The 20110-nt window shown below is 41.1% G+C and overlaps 1 protein-coding gene across 9 annotated transcripts; it reads right to left on the reverse strand.

Annotated features, from left to right (window-relative positions):
* Positions 1-4908: 4908 nt before the first annotated feature.
* Positions 4909-19940, reverse strand: hormad1 (HORMA domain containing 1). Of its 9 annotated transcripts, XM_036005848.1 has the most exons (17): positions 19747-19908; positions 19440-19501; positions 17439-17583; positions 16523-16586; positions 16299-16335; positions 16100-16120; positions 15610-15636; positions 15452-15519; positions 14098-14270; positions 11898-12055; positions 10342-10410; positions 8643-8703; positions 7287-7339; positions 6318-6404; positions 5583-5636; positions 5160-5258; positions 4909-5126 (listed from the first exon to the last, which is right to left on the reverse strand). In XM_036005848.1, exons 2-16 carry the CDS (start codon positions 19470-19472, stop codon positions 5166-5168), a joined length of 1143 nt encoding a protein of 380 aa, XP_035861741.1. In that variant the 5' UTR covers positions 19473-19501; positions 19747-19908; the 3' UTR covers positions 4909-5126; positions 5160-5165. The 9 variants fall into 9 exon arrangements, with proteins under 9 accessions (XP_035861741.1, XP_035861742.1, XP_031154333.1 ...); XM_036005849.1 differs by having other exon boundaries at positions 4909-5258; positions 19795-19940; XM_031298473.2 differs by having other exon boundaries at positions 4909-5258; positions 14098-14255.
* Between the last annotated feature and the right edge of the window lie 170 nt (positions 19941-20110).

Here is a 20110-nt window from a genome sequence, read left to right on the forward strand (position 1 = left end):
GACAACAGTGTTCAAAACATCTGAATTGAGTGAATGCTTTGTTCTAACCTTACTAGGGCTGCAACTAATCATTTCTTTTATTGACGATTAATCTGTCGAATATGTTCTGGATCAAGCGATTAGTTGTTTGGTCTATAAAATGTCAGAAAATGTGTTTTCCCAAAGCCCAAGATGGCGTCCTCGAATGTCTCGTTTTGTCCACAGCTCAAAAATCTTCAGTTAACTGCCACAGAGGAGAGAAGAAACTAGCAAATATTCACATTTCAGAAGCTGGAACCAGAGAATTTTCCCTTTCTTTCATAGAAAATTATTCAAACTGACTAACCGATTTTCAAAATAGTTGCTGATTGATTTAATTGTCGGCAACTAATCGATTGCAGCTCTAGATTTTTTTTGGAATGATTTTCTGGATTTCAGCCCACGCTTTTGCCCTCTACTAGGGGAAGCGCTAATCAGCTCGGAAACATTTGCTGCCCTTCTGGCAAGGTTGAAGGGGTCACGGTCCCTGGGCTGGGTGTCCACTCCATCCCTCACTCCTCCCCCTCCCACTGTAAAGCCCAGCCCCCCCTTGGGGCCTATAGGCCCTGCAGGCACAATCACCGCACAGCGACTTTAGGCTAACAGAAGCTGGCTTTAATCTATATGGAGCCCTGGGATGGACTGCGGCTGTCTGTCCATCAGTCTGTCAGTGGATCTTGCCTTGACCGTACCCAGGCGGCCCTGGACCTATGCTATCGACTCAGACAGGCCGAACCCAGATTTCTGATTGGTCTGCAGAGGCGTCCGGCGGGCCCCTCCTGCTGTTTGGCCAGCTGATTGATCTGTTAACACTGGCCGCTGGACGTGTGTCCCTGAATTTAATTTCAGAATTCATTTCTGAGAGACGTGTGTGTACAGAAATGATGTAGAGTCCCAGGATTCGAGTGAAGGATTGAGGGTGGAGACGAAATGAAATTGTAATTTAGATTCCACGGTTAGATATTTGGAACGTGCTTGACGGGAACAATGGTCAACCCTAAAACATGTTCTAAAGTTGCTTTTTCATTTTCAACTAAGACGTGATTGGAAGTGGCCAATATTCAAGTGTGCCTTCAACTTTCTGATCTCCAAGGGTTGCACTCCTTTGGCTGCCAGACAAGACAATTTCTCGATATGTGTATTTTCTATTGTACGTTTCTTTCTATTTTCCATGCCATTGGGTACATTTTGCCTTTTGGGCGCTATTTATCGGTTCATTTATGTGATATAGTGTTGTTGTAAAGTATACAGCCGAGATACTGGTTATCTACAATACATGACCAGACCTGCAAAGGTGCTTTTACACTTATTGCATTTCATAACTTATCAATACCCACAGTACCCCCCCCCTGCTGTCAAAATAATAAAGTGTTGAAAAATGCCACTGGAGTCAGGCTGTGAGGTTAGGTAACCATGATTCATTTCACAGCTCATAAAGTGCGTCAATGCGCTGTTGTATGGGTATTGTCCACCATGGATTTCCCAGTCCATTCTCTGTTATCAGAAATACCCATAAAAAAAAAACAGAGAGACAATGAAATAAATGTGGTGGCCAAGACAATGCCTGTGTTAGGAAGTGAGGGTTGATTTGATGGAGTCTCTTGCCCCCCCCCCTCTGGCCTGCTGTAGACACAGATAGGTGGGGGCTGCTTGGATATGCATCACAAAGGCTTCCTGCAGTATTGATCCGCAGTGGGTTAAGGCAGTCTATCAGCAAATGTCCCTCTCTCTGGGAAAAACAATGGGAGATTAAAAACACACAGCTTGCCGGGCGGGAGGCTGCTGATGGGCCCTTATCTGGGCCCAAAGGTCACTGTGTACAGATATAATCCACTTTCACTTAACAGCTTCATTTAAGGCACCTCGCATGCAAATGGTGGCATTTCTGGGTCTATTTAAAGATGGAGGTTTTGTTTTTCAAGAGGCAGACAAAGTTGAATTTCCTGTCCTAGAGGTTTTTACTGGCAGGAAGCTGAAACGGTTCAATCGTTAAACTGTAGAAGACGACTGCATATCCTTTATAGAAACCAAGCAAGCAAGCGCAGGTGTCTGACAGCGTCTTAATGCTGATGGAAGCAGCTGCTGAGCATTACGACTGTATGGCCTCCAGAGCTACATTCCTGCACTTATCAATCAATTCACTTTATTCCAGTCCACAGGGCCAGATTTACAAAAATGCATGTATTAACACATACATATGTAAAATGAATGTATGTAAAATGTCATTATCATCACCTATCTTCAAGATGTCCAAACACAGTTGTCATCCCTAATGTGTGCAGTTCAACTATGTTGTTCTCTACCTTCTCATCTGGGCCACATTATACAAGGTTCCTTATCACTGCCAGCTAATAAAAATATGACTCACATAAGAACCTGGCACGCACATGTCTCTGCAGACTGCTCTTATTATACCTACAACATTGGTTAGGTGTGTATAGGAGCATACAGTAAGAAGCTAACAGATACATGTTCACACGTGAAATATGTTGCTCTGAGCATAATGTCTCTATCATCCAGTAGTCTCGCAAGACATTCTCCACGACGCTGGAGAAAAGTCTGGCTGCACACATTAACATTTCTTTAAACCAATCACAATGGTTTTGGGCAGCGCTACTCCCTGGATGCAGCGACAGCACCCTTGCAAAATAGCTAGCGGAGATAGCGGATTGGGGAGGAGAATGCCGGCTGAAATAGGCAGCCAATGGCAACAGTCTACATCCGGTGAGTCAGGCTAGGTCATCAGTAAAAGAATGACCAGGATATATGATCTCACTGCTTATTAATTTACCTTTTGCATTATATTGTATACAACAGGGTTACCATTTTGGGAGCAGTGTGGAACAAAGAAAATATAACCAAATCCCTGCATAGCTTTAGGATTAAAAATATTAGTAAGCACATAGTCTCGCTTTGCCCGACCCTCCTCCAAAGTGCGCTGGAGGAGGGTCTGGCTAGTCCCATAGACAGTATATAAGAGTGGACCAACAGATCCCGTTGCTCTGGACGGAGACCAGTGAAGGATATTAGAAGCACTTTTCCGGTGAGCCGAGCGTTACTGCGCAGCCTCCAACTGAGAGAGACGACGTAAATGTGACGTGAGCAACGTGTCTGAAAGTTGTAAGTCTTCTGGTAGCTGTGCCAAGAGAAATCTCAATCATTCCCAATCTTGCAGAGACGGAGAGCGTAGGTATATGTAAGGAGATAACATAGACACAGGCTAATTATTGCTAACTAAAATGCTAGTTAACATTAGTAATTAAACTTAAACAGCTAATGTAAGTCGAAACTGCCTGTGAGCTTCTCCTGTACTATACGGTAATTCCTCTACTATGCGACAGTACGTCCCGTGGTTATGACACAATCGTTAGCCTATTTTTACAAAAACGTCTGCTACGGAGCCATAACGTGAGGTACAAGGTAATGGAACCTTTTATACATTGTCGTGTTTCTTTAGAAATAAACAATGGACAAATGAAGTCTTTAAACGCTTCAGATGTAAAGTTATTCGCTGTCAAAGTGGCGTCAAAATGAATGGCAGTCAATGGAATGCTAACGGGGGGTGAGTGCTTATTAGCATCAAAATGGCGCCATAGGAGGTTCGGGTTGTGAGGAGACGCTTACCCCCTTGGCTAGTCCACATAGCATTCGGGGATGGGAGGAAAACGTGCTCTGGTTTATTGGCATTTCTTTAAACAATCACAATCGTCTTGGGCGGCGCTAAGTACCGGAGAAAAGCCCTGGTGCCTCTGCAAAATAGCCTCGGGAAGGAACTTGTTTTGGTGGAACGTGTACGTTTAAAAGTTGTTTTAGTCGTGCAACAGAAAACTCAAATTGGACAGATAGTCTAGCTAGCTGTCTGGATTTACCCTGCAGAGATCTGAGGAGCAGTCCTCAGAAATCTAGCCTGGTCCTACCAGACTCTGGTCCATTAGCCTGGTCCTACCAGACTCTGGTCCATTAGCCTGGTCCTACCAGACTCCGGTACATTTCATTTGTACAGAGAGTCTGGCCTCTCTCCATTGACAAGTGTTAACTTCCTTGAAGGTGGGTACTCTGTTGAAGTTTAAAACTATTGGATCTGCCCAGAGCCACTCTGGATCTGCCATAACCAATCGCTAACGATTGGTCGTGACGTCGGAGCGAGCTGGAAAATCAAACTTTTCCCGAACCCCGTGGGGAGGAGGGCCACAACATCATGGCCACCAACACAACTCAGCAAAGATTGTTCTTGCTCTGGCTTTAACTTCTGGATATTCGGCAGCGTTGCCACAACGGACCGAATGGGCTTCGCTCGCATCTTTCTCCGCCGCCATTACGGAACTCACCGAAGCCAAGGTTACCGAACGTCACCGTCATCGTTCTCAGCCACTCCCTCTGTTCGTTGATTGGACCGCCAAATATTTGCTCGGAGAAAACCCACGAATATACCGCAAACCCAGACGTAGTACTGAAGGAAAATGAGTAAAATCCGGCGGCAACGGAGCAATCCCGTAAATGGACCGTCAAGGATATAGACTAGTAAACACATGACCGTTTTTTTTCAAGCATTTACAGTATCTGCCCAAATAAATCATCCAAATAATGGTTAAAAAAGACACTTACTCTGCCAAAATCAATTACTGATATAAAAACAGGCAGACACCGTTAACACATCCAACCTGCATGCTCTGTCAGACATGCATTTAGTTGCTCCTGAAAGTACTTTGATAAAACACATTATGATCAAGCTTACTTGACTTTATAACCAAGTGTCATAAACTGCGACACCAGAGGACACTAGGTGCATTTTATGTATTTTATTCAAGTATGAAATCCAGCTTTGTAAACAAACAGTGATAACAATAAAACAATCATAGCCATTAAAAAACTACTGAAACACTGTGTTAGTTTATACATTTGTTCACCAGTATTTTAACATCAAATATGTGATATGTCCACATTTTAGATTTGCATTGGATTTATATAAACTGTAGAGCAAACAAACTGTTTTATCACAATCCCAAAATGAAAGTAATAAGGAGTGGGATTCCCTTTAAAAAAAAAAACAGCTATGTAACATGTTGTAATCAAAATTTAAATTTAAAAAACATCAATGTAAGTCAATACAGCCGTGCTGCCGTGTTAGCGCGGGTGGGTGGGTGACATCAGTAGTGTTCTTTGGGCTCGCTGAATTTGCGCTTCTTCTTAGGCTGGGAGGACGGCGTTTCCTGGCTGTTGGGGATGTCAAACTGAGAAATCTAACAAAACAAAAAAAAAAAACAGCAGAAGACGCACTTAGTTAGCAAAAAGTCAACCACAGAATCTTATGTTCTACTGACAGACACCATCCCACTCTGAGAAACCAGAGCGATCGGTGCTGACTCATCTGTGAAACAAACAGGGCTTCTCCTACGCATTTTCCATTTCAAAATACATCCTATGTCTTTAGTAGCTTTTTTTTTTTTGGTAAAAAGTGCAGCTTTCTTGTTTGCTGGCTGCATTTACAGCTTACTATTTAAATGATTTATATTAAATTAGGATCAGATCAGAGTTTTTCAACGCTGTAAGGAGGAGTTTCTCACCGCTTTGTCCTTCATAGCGGTCGGCTTCTGGCTGTTCACAGTCAGGTTTGTCTCCTGTCCAACACGCGCACGCACGCACGCGCGCGCACACACACACACACACACACACACACACACACACACACACACACACACACACACACACACACACACACACACACACACACACACACAGGCAGGCATAAGAGAGAATCATCTGCTGTGCTAATGAGCTTCTCTTCTTTATTTTTCATCTCTTATCATTTTCAACATAACTTTATACTCATTTTTTTAATCAACATTTCTATTATTAAAATGAATAACTTCTTTCCTAAACCTTGAACAAATCTACTTGTGTTACAGTTTTCTACAACAACTGGAACATTCCTAAAACAAGAGAACAGTGTTTTTGAAGTAAAGAATGATGTTCATCACTTTTTCCCGTCGGCTGTAACTTTGATCACAGTGGCTACGTTTATGTGCACCATATTCAAGTAGCCCAGATGTAGATCAATGCACATAAACAGCATAAAGAATTTTAAATAACAAGAGTGAGCTCATATTTAATTGTGAAGAACCTCGTGAAGATGCTCAAAAGAGCATCACGGGTACAATTCGTCTAACCTTCGCTCAGTCAGAGAAAGATAAGTGAACGAAGCAAAGAGGCCCAATCACAGAGGTTGAAGGGGTCTCCCAGGTCATCTAAGTGTGTAAGAAGAGAATTGGTGGCTGTTGAGTTTAGAGTGGCTGACTGACTGTAGTAGACTTGACGATCCGTCCACTCCTGGTCCTCTTCAGGCCCACCTCCATGATCTCAGAGGTCTTCTTCGCCAGAGTGTCCATCTGAGAGGGGACAGATGGTCCGTAACGCGACCGACCGTTAAGTGCACTCAAAGTGGCCCTTTGCTTCGGGTTTACACAGAGCCTGCAGTCATTCTGCCGAGAAACCCTCAGCGTTTGGAATTTCCTTTGAAAATAACCGGTGCCGGCTTGTGTTGAAAGCCATTTGTCTATACATCAATAGTTAAAGCCAGCTATAAAGAGATGTTCTTCACGTTTCAACCCACCGGTCTTAAGAAAAAAAGAAACCTTGAATGCAAACACTTTCTTCAAAGTGCTCTTGAAAAAAAGGATAAATCCGCAGTATGCCCAGATGCAGGCAAAAACTGTCCTTCCACTTCTTTTTCATCTGTTTTTTTTTTATACTTTTCACTTTTTCCTCCATGAGGCAAATGCACTTGCTGTTGATTAGGAAAAGCTTGGCTTTGTTTTAATGGGAGCATGCCTATGTTCCCACAGCCCTACATTCCCACATTTCTAGATTTTTTTTCAAAATTAGGCCCTATGTTCCCACAGTTCTAAGATTTTTTTTTCCCAAATTAGGCCCTATGTTCGCCTAACCCCTAACCCACCCTAACCCTAACCCTTGAAGGGAAATGTAGGAACACAAGACCTAATTTTGAAAATGTCCTAGAAATGTGGGAACATAGGGCCTAATTTTAAGAAAAATCTTAGAAATGTGGGAACATAGGGCTGACCCCGTTTTAATTCCTCAGCACCAATTTCCACTTGCCAGGGAACAATGATGAATCAAGCTAATAGTTATTAGGCTGAGTTTATTAGGGTCATTTTATGTATAAGTCTTGCATTTGCAGTACAAGCTGGAAATGTTTTGATGTGTAACGCCTTCCCGATGTGTGGTCGGTGTGGTTAATGTACACTTACCTCCGTGACTTCCTCACAGCTCTCCATCTTCTCAAGACAGCTCATCTGGATCTCTTGAGTTCATAAAAAAATAAAAAAATAAATAAATATGCTGATGTTCATACAGTTTCATAAGTCCAATAATCTGAATTATTATTTCTGGATAATGAGGATGTCTGTAGATTTAACAGTAACCATGAAGGAAGAGAACTGCCATGGTACTTCAGAATGTCTCAGTAAAAACTTCAAATAAATGTAAAATGTTGTAAAATCCACAGCAAAGACCTCTACGGCTGAATTTCATTTTAACAGTATTCACAGAGGGGGGGGGGGGGGCAGTAAAGGCTTGTATCACGTGGACGCGCCGACAGTGGTGTCGTCATTACTTAGAATTCCTCCTGGGGGCGGCAGAAACTACGCACTATAGCTTTCATCCTTTTCCCATTTTTTTTTTTTCATAATTTTTCTAAATAAGAGCTAACTTGCAAAACGTTATGTGCAAAATAGTCGTTTTTCTCGATTATTCTGTTTGTTTGTTTTTTTTATCATTAGGAGCCAAAATCGTAATTGTGATAGGGTTGCACGATATTGACAAAATGTGATATTGCGATATCGATTATGAATAATGCGATATCGATACTAATTTCCATATTTTTAAACATATGTAAAATTACAAAAGTTATGGGAAAACGCATTAACATAGATTCATAACAAATAAAACACAAGGTTTATTTCAACTGACAGTCATATTGGACTGGTCCAACATGAAGAAATAAATAACCATGTCTACAGAACAGGACATGTTTTACTGGTTGGATAGTATAAAATATATAAATAAAGAGAACAGGACACAACTTTTCTTTCTCTTCTCTGATTTGTTCCGTTTTGTTGTCTCTATTTCTTCACTTACACTGTCACTCTGTCCAAACATGCACACACGTGGTACGCTCCATAGGCACGTCAGACCCGTGCGCTGATGTGCACTAACATGTGCAAGTGCCACGGTAACTGGCCAACGAAATGATGGTCATTACAGCGTTTCAAGCGGGCTCTAAATCAAACACAACTAAGCCACACAGCCGACGGACGGGACGCAGCGCTCCATAAAATAAACTAAATATTGCATGCTTATCGCGACACTTTCGATAATATTGCGCAACGTCATATCGCGATAACGATACTGAGAGTCGATACATCTTGCACCCCTAAACTGTGATTAACATTTCGATCAATTGCACAACCCTAAATGCTCATAGTGATGTTTCACATGTTTGTAAATGAACTTGAAATCTAAATCTAAACACCATGGAGACATTGCACGACACAAACAAGGCCGAGCTGAACCCTGGAGAAGTTATTGATGTACACAGTGTTTACCAGTGTTGTCCAAGTCTGTGCTGTCGTTGTCAGGCTTCTCCACGTCTTCAATCACATGAGTCTAGAGATTAAAGACATGTTCTCTGAACCCGTTATCTGACCAACTGCTTTTGATAACACACACACACCCGCTGACCGACTGACATGTCTGAACCTGCCGCCTCACGTGCATTTTGCAACATTGAGGCATTTCCCAATTCACGTGTCAATCAATCACGGAGCTGCTCAACACATAACACACTGTCTAATACTATTACAAACAATGTGACACTGATCTTTAAGATGTTGATGTAGAGCACATTTCCGAAAACAGGGTTTGTGCAGGTTTCAACAAGTCAAATTTAAGACTTTTAAAGGCCTTTTTTTTTATGAATGAAATTTAAGACCTTTACCGTGACATAAAAGTACAACAAAATGCAGAGTCTACTAGCAAAGTACTTGCAAAGTTAATAGACTTATGAAAATTGAATAAAAGTGACACAGAGAAATAATAACCTGTAAATATAGAGCAAATTATAGTTAGATGAGCGACACACAAGAAAGAACTACACACCACAGAATAAAAAACAACTTTCAAAGTTCATTAGAGGTAGCGTTACATGGACGTAGGGAAATTAAGACCTGTTTAAAACAATTTAAGACCTAGAACACAAGACTTTTTTGAAAGGAATTTAAAGGAACACGCCAACTTATTGGGACTTTGTCTTATTCACCGTATCCCCCAGAGTTAGATAAGTCCATACATACCCTTCTCATCTCCGTGCATGTCGTAACTCTGTCTGACGCCCCCACTGCTGGCTTCACTTAGCACAGATCCTGAAGGTAACCGGCTCCATCTAGCCTACTACTCCCAATAAGTGACAAAATAACACCAACATGTCCCTGTTTACATGTTGTGATTTGTATAGTCACAGCGTGTACAAATAACAAGGTCACATGAGACACAGCCATCTTCTAACCGTATACATACTGGGAACTATATTCTCAGAAGGCGAAGCACTGCTACTTCTGCTACTTGGGCGGAGTGATTTGCTCGCAGCACCTGAGAAGCCCTGTGGTGAGTAGCAGTGCTTCGCCTTATAGTAGATAGATATATAGACAGTAAATAGAATATAGTTCCCAGTATGTATACGGTTAGAAGATTATTTGTACGTGCTGTGACTATACAAATCACAACATGTAAATAGGAACATGTTAGCGTTATTTTGTCACTTATTGGGAGTAGTAGGCTAGATGGAGCCGGTTACCTCCAGGATCTGTGCTAAGCTAGGCTAGCGGTGGGTGCGTCAGACAGAGTGACGACAAGCACGGAGATGAGAAGGGTATGTATGGACTTATCTAACTCTGGGGGATACGGTGAATAAGCTAAAGTCCCAATAAGTCGGTGTGTTCCTTTAAGACTTTTTTGATTTTGAAATGTTTGACTTTTTAAGACACCGCAGAAACCCTGTAAACGCAAAACTGACATGGATAGCGAATGGTAAATTTGAAAATAAATTGATTAAATGTAGATAAAAAACAACAACTAAATGCACAAAATAATATTTACTTTTTTTAGAATTAAGAAGCAATACATGTTCAAGTCCCAAACCTACTTGGGTCATCATGTACTGGTGTTTTTTTAAGCCTTTTCGTGATTATGTGACTACTTTGCGCGGCGGCTGAGTGTAAACAAAGTCTGAGAGGTTTGTGTGCTGACCTGCGACAGGACGCCCTCCTCCTCCATGTTCAGCACCCACTTCTCTGTCACATGAACACTCTCCTCCACCTGCAGGCATTAAGCAACATGCATAAGCTGTCAATTACAAATCAGCTCCCAGAAGTGCTGACTGCAGCGAACCTAGTCGGTTAGGAGAGAGAGGCCGAAAAGATGTCCATTAAAGACAGGGAACATGAAACTCAAAGGAGATAATTATGAAGTACAATAAGCAGTTAATAAACTCTAACACATTTATTAGAGATTAGGGCTGCACAATATATCAGGGTTTTTTTAAACCGTCATCGCAATATCAACTGGCGCAATAAACACATCGCGAAAGGCTGTGACATTTCGCCAAATACACACCGAGATTTTTTGTGTTAGTTGTAAGACAATATCAGTAGACAGGGTTTCTGCAGGATTCAACAAGTGAAATTTAAGACTTTTTAAGACCTTTATGAATGACATTTAAGACCTATAGCACGACGATAAAAGTACAATGGAATGCAGAGTCACAAAAGTACTTTGTTATGACTGTGGTCATATTGTTTCTTTAGTCTGCTGTGTATGCGCCCTGTGGTTTTTCTCTTGTTTTCAATTTTACATGCAAATAGGTGTGTGCGATAGCCGGGAGATCATTGGTGAAATGCTCTCATGCCCGAATTCGTGATTGGCTGCAGCTGGGGGCCACCTGATATACAAGGAGCCAAGATGGCGGCCGTCTGCGGGCAGCAGGCCTTCCTCATCCTCCTCATCTCCCAACCGGCCACACTGTTGCTTTGTCTAACCTGATAGATATGTTAGATTAGATATTGTTTCTTTTGAATAGTAAGGGTGGACTGCCAGGTGTGTTAATCTTGTTTTCTCCTGTTTAATTAGTTAGGGAGGTAAGTCTTTTGTCATTCTTTTTGCCCTTTTGTTTGTTAGGTTAGTTTCTTGTCTCTTAGACAGACTGTATGTTGGTTATTTTGGTGGCAGGCCACCCTGAAGCCTTGTATAATTTACCTATATCTATGTGCTATCTATATTTTCTATTTAATGTAAAATAAATAAGTTTTCTAATATTCAAACAAATAATTGTTTGTGGCTACTTGGGAGACGGGAAGATGGGGCCTTTTCATGTTGTGTCCTAGGCACCCCTAGACTGGGGCGTAACAACTTGCAAAGTTAATAAAATTATTCAAATTGAATAAAAGCGGCACAGAGTCATAATGATCTGTACATATACAGCAAATTATATTTGGACTAGCGAAAGGAAGAACTACAACACCACAGAATTAAAAAAAAACAAAACATTTCAATGAGCATTTGAGGTAGCGTTACATAGACGTAGGGAAATGTAAGACCCCGCGGAAACCCTGAGTAGAAATCTGCACTTTAGTGCAGTAGTATCGTTATCGCGATATTCAACAACGGCATTGCATAGCGCATGCTTTCCTTATATCGTGCAGCCCTATTAGAGATCATATAAAAGGTTTGACAATACCTCACTGCCTACTTCAAATGAGGGTGACATTTTTAGTCCCTGTTTCTGTCCCCCGTTTCCTTTCATTCACCTGCTCCAGTCTCTGTCTCTCGGTGGCCATGTCCAACTTCAGAGTGTGGAAGGGAGTGACCACCTCGCCCATGGTGAGTTTGACCGGCTCCTTCTCAAACTCCATGGTGTCGCCGTCAGCCTCCCTAAAGCCTGGCGGCTGGTAGTTCTGAGGAGTGACTGGGAAAAGAGACAGGCAGGCAGGCAGGCAGGCAGACAGGCAGGCAGGCAGGCAGGCAGACAGACAGACAGACAAGCAGACAGACAGACAGGCAGACATGCAGGCAGGCAGGCAGGCAGGCAGACAGACAGGCAGGCAGACAGGCATGCAGGCAGATGGGCAGGCAGGCAGACGGACAAGCAGACAGGCAGGCAGACAGACAAGCAGGAAGGCAAGCAGGCAGACAGGCAGGCAGACAGACAGCCAGGCAGACATGCAGGCAGGGAGAAATACACAGTGACTCCGGATTTCCAATGAATGCAGAACGTCTGCGGAACAGCTGCGTGCTCTGCCGTCCTTCAATACCCACCAGGTCCGGATTTGTTGCGGCACGGCTGCGGCCATGACTGACAGCTGTAGTCACGAGGACCCACGAGATCTCACAAATTCACGTAGAATAGAACCACAAAACCAACAACAGTTTGTTTCCATCCAGAGGAGTAGAGGGGAAACAACTCTGTGCTGTGTTTTCAAGGTGTAGTGCAGGGAAATATGATCCGCCGTGAGCACGGTGTATTTTATTTTGAAAATGAACCGGATGTTTATTTTGTTTCTGTGCTCGACTTCCTGTCCCGCACTATCTGCCGTGTGCTGAATTGCTGCGGAGCTCTCTGGCGTCCGGCAAAAATAGAAGCTCTGCGTATCTGCTCCGGAGGGCTGGGACCGCCGGAGCTGGGACGGAGTCGGAATGCAGCCGATCCGCAGTCAGTGGAAATACACACACTGACTTTAATGGAAACCTATTGACTCCGCCGCCGTTCCGGAGAGGATCCGCAGCCGTTACGCAGCCGGTGGAAATTGGGGGTGAGACAAACAAAACCTGAACAAGCAAGAAACAGCATCTCAGACACACTTTTTATTCGAGCAAATCTTTTAACCCACTCTGATTTTCCAAGCGTCCTTGTTGTCTGGCCAGCTGAGTGTTAACTCCAAACTTTAATGTTTCAACATCAACTGCCAAAAGCAAACGTGGAACAGGCGACAAGAGCAGTCTCAAATTTATCAAAAATAAAATCGGACAGTAAAACATTTGTACACCTAGAAATGTGCAAAAAAAAAAAAAAAATATATATATATATTGTAGCCAAGACAAGTTTTGGGGAAAGGATACACCTAAATGCAGCACCACCAGGTTATTTCCTTTTAACCTATAAATCAGTATGTTTTTTTGGCTACAGTTGCAAATCACTATTGATTTTCACATTGTGCAAATAAGTCCGATTAGAGCATTAGATAAATATCTAAAATGTTTCACAGAAGCATAGAGCTCAACAGTGACCGGCCACTTTTTTAACGGCTCTGGTTCCAGAAGTGTTTTTCCCCATTCAGTTGTTCCACTGACGTTTAAAAGAATTGCTTGTACACAGAGTTTTAAGGCTGGAACAAAGCCAACCAGCTACGAGATGAACCATGACCATAAACATTTTTAAAAGCGGCAAAAAAGGCAAAGGTACCAGAAACGATCACAGAGTTCAATGGTAGACGCTAGCTCTACCCGTTTGCAGGTGGTGGGTACGGTAAACATTTCCATGGTAACAGCGAGTGGGGCCAATCAGAGACGTCGCTGTTACGCTAAGGATTGTGAGTAGTGTAGTATTTCTTCATAAGATTGTGAATAAAACTTGTCTTTCTTAATACAAGTTTGATTTCCTACGGACTCGTGGCTTCTACAGGAGCAGAAACTTTTGGTTTACAACCTCGTAGCTCGTGGTCAGTCTACCCCGGACGGTTTCTAGACATTATGGCATCCTTATGGAGAAAAATCACTGGGATTTTTACTTCTGGAACCACACCGTTGAGCTCTATAAGCTTTGAGAGCTCAAAGCTGCAGCACGTACAAGAGAGTTCAAGCAGCGGAGCTCATGACGTGACAGGTTTCACAGCAAACTGATCTAGTCGCTGGAACACTAAACATTACAATGCTTTCAAATATGTTGCTCGATTCAATTCATGCTGCACTTCATTGAATTCATAATGACGACTGTGGGCTTGTGTGTGTTACCGTTGTCATAGTAGGCCAGCTTCATGTTGAGGCAGACGTTGTCTGGCAGAGGACCGAGGTTCTGCATCAGAGTGTAGAGCTTCCTCACCAGCAGGATACTGGCCTTCTTAGTGTTGCCGCACGACATCGACGACACGTTGTGGTTGTTGTTGCTGTTGCTGTTGTTGTTGCTGCTGATGAAGATGTAGAGAGGAGGCAGGATTAATTTAAATGAAGAAATAAAAACCTATGCTTTCAGTGACTTTGCCAGGTACCGATTACGGTAGTCTATATCGATGACGTTTTCATTTCTAGCTAGACTATCTGTCCAATCTGAGTTTTCTGTTGCACGACTAAAACTACTTTTGAATGTACATGTGTTCCACCAAAACAAGTTCCTTCCCGAGGCTATTTTGCAGCGGCACCGTGGCTCTGTCCGGTGCTTAGCGCCGCCCAAGACGATTGTGATTGGTTTAAAGAAATGGCAATAAACCAGAGCACGTTTTTTTTCCTCCCATCCAGGAATGCTGTGTGGACTCGCCAGACCCTCCTCCGCGGCGCTGTGGAGGAAGGTCTGGCAATGCGAGACGGTTACTGGTAGGATAAACTGAAGTTTGCGGTATGTTCTGAGCTGAACCAGCCACTGTGGATGTTAAATGAAAGTGCAAGTCACACTTTAAGACTTTTAACACTATACCCAGGTTTGCTGCAAGTTCGTTGCCGAATAAAAGCTTTTCCCTTTTCAAGTGTGTCAGGTCTATCATTCAGAAATAATACATTTAAGGAGTATTAATATACAGTTCAAAAATAGATTAACGAAAACAATACTTGACCAATACAGGGAGACCTAAATATAGGTATTAAAATGTAATGTAAGCGTATAGTTGTATGTTGTTGTATTGTTGTGAGTGTTGTATGAACTAAAATCTTGTATATGCATATCTATTTGATTTTTTTCTGTAATAACATGATATTGTAAAGTACTGTAGGGGCAGGACTATAGAAGCATTATGCTTCCAACTCTCCTTCTCTAACTTATCCTTTTTTTTTGGTTCTTTGATAAAAGCTGAGTGATATGTCTGTTTGTGTTTTTATCTTTGTGTTTTCCTGTTGTTGTTTTTCTTTTACAACATACTGTCGATTGTTCAAGATAAATAAAAAAAAAAAAAATCTAATCAAAATTAAAGGAGTGAAAGGGGTTAACGCATGGCCGAGTCAAAATTAGACAGAAAGTTCAGTTATTTCCTGGTATGTGACTGTGGAGCCAATTTAGAGATGATGTGTACTTGTAATTCCACTTGTTTGGTCTCTGAATTGATTTAAGGTGTCCACTGCCCACTGTCCTATGAACGTCTCCAAAAAAAAAACAACCCACCTTTCAAAGTCCATCTGTGCTCCTTTTGCTGTGTAATGGATCTTAAACTGGTAATACTCAGTCACTTTCTGAAAGACGAGACAAGGCAGCTTGTTATCTGTACAGTAGTTTAGCATTTTAAAACATCCACGATGGCGAGAAGAAAAGCCGCACATTACCTGGGGGTTCTCTGGGTCAGTGTAGATCTAAAAAAGGTCCAAATGAGAAGAAAAAAACCCATCAGCACCATGACCATTTCTGGATATTTTTCAGCCCTTATAGAAAAGACTAAATGCTGCACAACATCCGCTCAAAACGTGTGTAAAGTTACAGTTTCTAGTAGAAAAGAGAGAGTTCCCTGCGCTTCTGCAAACCACAGCAATCTGGAGCAACCAGGGCAGGACAAGTCAGTGTAGAGAAACACAGATGTCTTCTTAATTTATAGTTTTCTTTTTCTTTTTTAAGGTGCATAACAGTGACTAACGTTTTGATGTAAGGTTACATCTTCATCAGGACTCTAATTCTTTTTACTTTAGTTTCTAGTATTTGCCCACTCATCTCTTTGCGACGGTGAGTTACCCAAGCAGGCTCCTCGCCCCGATGTGTTTATCACACTTAAACATTCAAAAAGAGCACTCGGAAGAAGTCAAAGATTGACAAAATACTCACAGACATAATGACTGTCCGCAGCTGGTAGGGAAAAATAACAACAACTTTGATCACATAAATTATGATGAGACACAGGAAAAAATGTGAATAAGGGCTTACTTTGCTGGTTATGTTCATTTATGTTGTCTTATTCATAATGACTCAATCAGACGCTCATACCAAAGCGTCTGACTTATGGAAAAGGTTGATTGTGACTTACGAACTTCTTCTGGATGGCCTCAAAGCATCCCTGCATCCTAGGTAGAAAACAAAAACACATCTACAGTAATCATCTGTGACACATATAACATATGGCATAACATTTATCCACACACAGTGAATAGTGTTTTCCTAGTGAGCCTACATAAGACATAAGAGGCTTTATTGCCATTGAACTACTTAGCAATGACTGTGGCCAGCAAGTGTCAACTTGTTGTTATTTACCATTGAACAATCTGACTGGAACCGGGACAGCTGAGCTCCTCTTTAAGGATCATCACCTTCTGATCTGTGGGAAGAAAAACAGGGAAGTAAGAATCTTCTCTGTTAATATTTTTAAATAGAAACATAGATAGACAGACAGACAGACAGACAGACAGACAGATAGATAGATAGATAGATACAGTATATAGATAGATAGATATATAGATAGATACAGTATATAGATAGATAGATACAGTATATAGATAGATATATACAGTATATAGATATGTAGATAGATAGATAGATGTGTAGATAGATAGATACAGTATATACACACACACACACATATATATATATATATAGATAGACTTTATTGATCCCAATTGTGAAATGTCAGTGCTACAGCAGCAAATATAAGGCACACAATACTGTATATAAGAAATAACAAATAAGATAAAATACAAGAACACCTATTCAAAAAAATATATATATAAAAAAATATACTGTATATACACAGGAAAGAATGTACAAACGTATATACAGGGGTCGAATAAAAATGTACAACCTACTTAAATAGTATTTATAAAAGATGTAAGTAAACCTATGTCTGTGCAAGTTGCACTATAGTGCAGTATTGTGATACAGTGAGTTTTATCTAAAACTCAGTGTGTTGAAGTGTTAAAAAGTATTATTGCATGTGGTAGGAATGATTTTCCGTAGCGGTCCGTGAGACACTGAGGCTGTCGGAGCCTTTTGGAAGGTGCTCCTCTGTTGGACCAGTGCGGGGGTGGAGAGGATGGTCGGGGTTATCCATGAAGGTTAATGGTTTCGTTCAGTGACCTCCTCTCCGCCACAGCTTCAATGTGTCCTAAAGTAAATAGACCTTGATAGCCCCTGTGTGATGGGCAGACAAAGAAGTTCCCATGTGTAATCTAACCTTCGATATATTTGTTGCCGTAGGCTTTCTCTGGGAAAAGGCCCCGGAGATATGTGATGCCAGACACTGCGATGGCCAGAAGCTTCTTTATAACAACCAAAGACTGCTGCTCGGAGAGAACCTGATTCGGCAACAGCTGAGTATCCTGCATGAGTGGAACAGATGAGTCACATACTGAGTGCCGCTTACTCATCACAGTTAACACAAGCCCTAGCAATCAGCCAACAGCTGCATTTGAACGAAATATGTTGTGGGCTCACACCACAACATATTTCATAACATATAAAATACTAATTTCCAATTTTTTCAACTTGTGATGTAATGTTATCCCTCTGAAGTCTAAGATAGATAAAACCTGTAAGCAAAGTATCAATAATGAGAATGTTTCATTATATGGGACCTTGTGATCTTTCATAGACCAAAATATTGGTGTGGATCATCATTTAACAAAGTCTGGTTATGGGAAATTGTAAAGACAGGTGTTAGAAGATGCAACCAGAAGATGTTTACTTGTTAAGCACGCTCGACAAGCCCTCCTTTTCTTTACAAACCAAGTGATCTCAACTGTAGCTTATGAATATATGGTGATCATACATTTTGTGTCTAAAATCTGGATCTGCAGAGTGACTACTTCAAGCACTTACATTAATGTTATGAAGTTGAGGTATAAAGTACCATAAAAGGGACATACTAAAACGTATAGGTACATTAAAATTCAAGTAGACAGGGTTCAAAATGAACTATTTTGTCCACCAGCCAAATGGCTAGTGCATGTTTAAATTTGACCAGCCACTCAATACATTACCATTGGTTTTTTTGGATGGTGGGTGAAGCAAATCTACCAGCCACTTGCATATTTTACCAGCATTTGGCTAGTGGATGGTGCTAATTTTGAACCCTGCTAGTAGATGAGTAAATGTACTTGTTGTAGTTACAATAACATGTACATGCTGTACATACTGTACATATCTGTCTATATGGTTCATACAGAATATCCTAATTTACTCTGTTTTTCTTATTATATATTCTGCTAATACACTGCATATATCTATATTATTCTTACTACTAGTATAATGTCACTGCTACTACACTGCACATATCTGTACATGTTGTTCATATTACATAGCCATTTTTATTCTGCTCTTATAACACTGCACTATATTTCTTGTCCTGCCTATGCACCACCTGTCTATACTTGTATATCACATTGCACTTTTCTGCTTTTTTACACTTCTGGTTAGACGCAAACTGAATTTCTTTGTCTTTGTACTTGTACTCTGCACAATGACAATAAAGTTGAATCTAATCTAATCTAATAACAAACGTTACTGCTGCAAATACAGCGGAAACGTGACACAGCATAGAGTAAAACTGTATAACTGTGTACTTGTACCTGGTTAACTGCGTTTGCAACATCACAAAACACTGAATCTACATCAGAGGTTCTCAATATATATATATATATATATATATTTTTTTTTTGCGAAGGACCCCTTACAAGATCGAGAATATACCGGTGGACCCCCCCCCCCCCCCCCCATGTAACGTTATGTCCACTGGAATAATTTGATGTACCCTATTTTTAACTTCTAGCGTTATAGTCTAAGTTATGTGAAATAACAACAATGTAACGACATTATACAGTATAACCATATTTGAAGATTCTAAGAGTTACATATGTGTTAGATTAGAAAGTATTTTTTATAGTAACGTTAACTGTTATAGATAAATACCTTACATATAAAAGTTTGGACACACTTTTCCATTCACTTGAATGAGAAAGTGTGTCCAAACTTTTGACTGGTACTGTATTGTTTTCGTTTAACTACGAATCATTTTGCAAAGAAATATACACATTTTTGCATCATAATTTAAATGAATGAATCTTAAAATTGTTCACAGACCAGCCCTTTGCACAATGCCATGGACCCCCATGACAGTAATCACTGATCTAACGTTACATTATGTTAGCTAACGTTAGTCAGTCGAGAGTAACTTTACCTGAGAAGTTCTAACTCGCTGTGCACAAGCCATTGCAGTTGTGAAAGAACACAAAATCCAAGCTGCAAAGAAAAGAGTGAAATGATGTGATGACGACCAAAGTGGCCTACAAAGTTTAGGCAGTTTAGTAGTGTTACATTAGCTACTGTAAACTACAACTAGCAAGTTCACCTATTAGCTAGCTAGCTAGCTAGCTAACGTTAAATATCCTGTTACATTTAGCTAGGCAGCCACCTGCTTAAACAGTTTGCTACACTAGGATGGAGCTGTTACTAACCTAGCCTGTTGACGATAAGCTTGTACTTACATGGCAACAATGAAAGACTATTTTAACAAAAAACAAAATAATACAAACAGTATAACTTGTTTTTGAAGAAGATTTTTAAAACAAGCTAACGATAGATAGCGTTAGGCGTTAACGTAAAATAACCGTTCCCGCTAATCATTTAAATACGGCCAACAAGTAACCAATCACAGAGCAGGGAGCTTCTTCTTCTTCTTGTTTGGGGTTTAACGGCAGCTAGCAGCCTTAATGTTACACTACTGCCACCTTCTGGAGTTAGTTAACACCTACAGTGTCTATATGTGTCCACAAATATCCATGGATGTATTTCAAAATGTTCTCATCAGTACTGTTACATCCATGTCCTGTTCTCACTAGGAACGCTGAC

The sequence above is a fragment of the Sander lucioperca genome, chromosome 10, assembly GCF_008315115.2.
Source record: "Sander lucioperca isolate FBNREF2018 chromosome 10, SLUC_FBN_1.2, whole genome shotgun sequence".
Lineage (NCBI taxonomy): Eukaryota > Metazoa > Chordata > Actinopteri > Perciformes > Percidae > Sander > Sander lucioperca.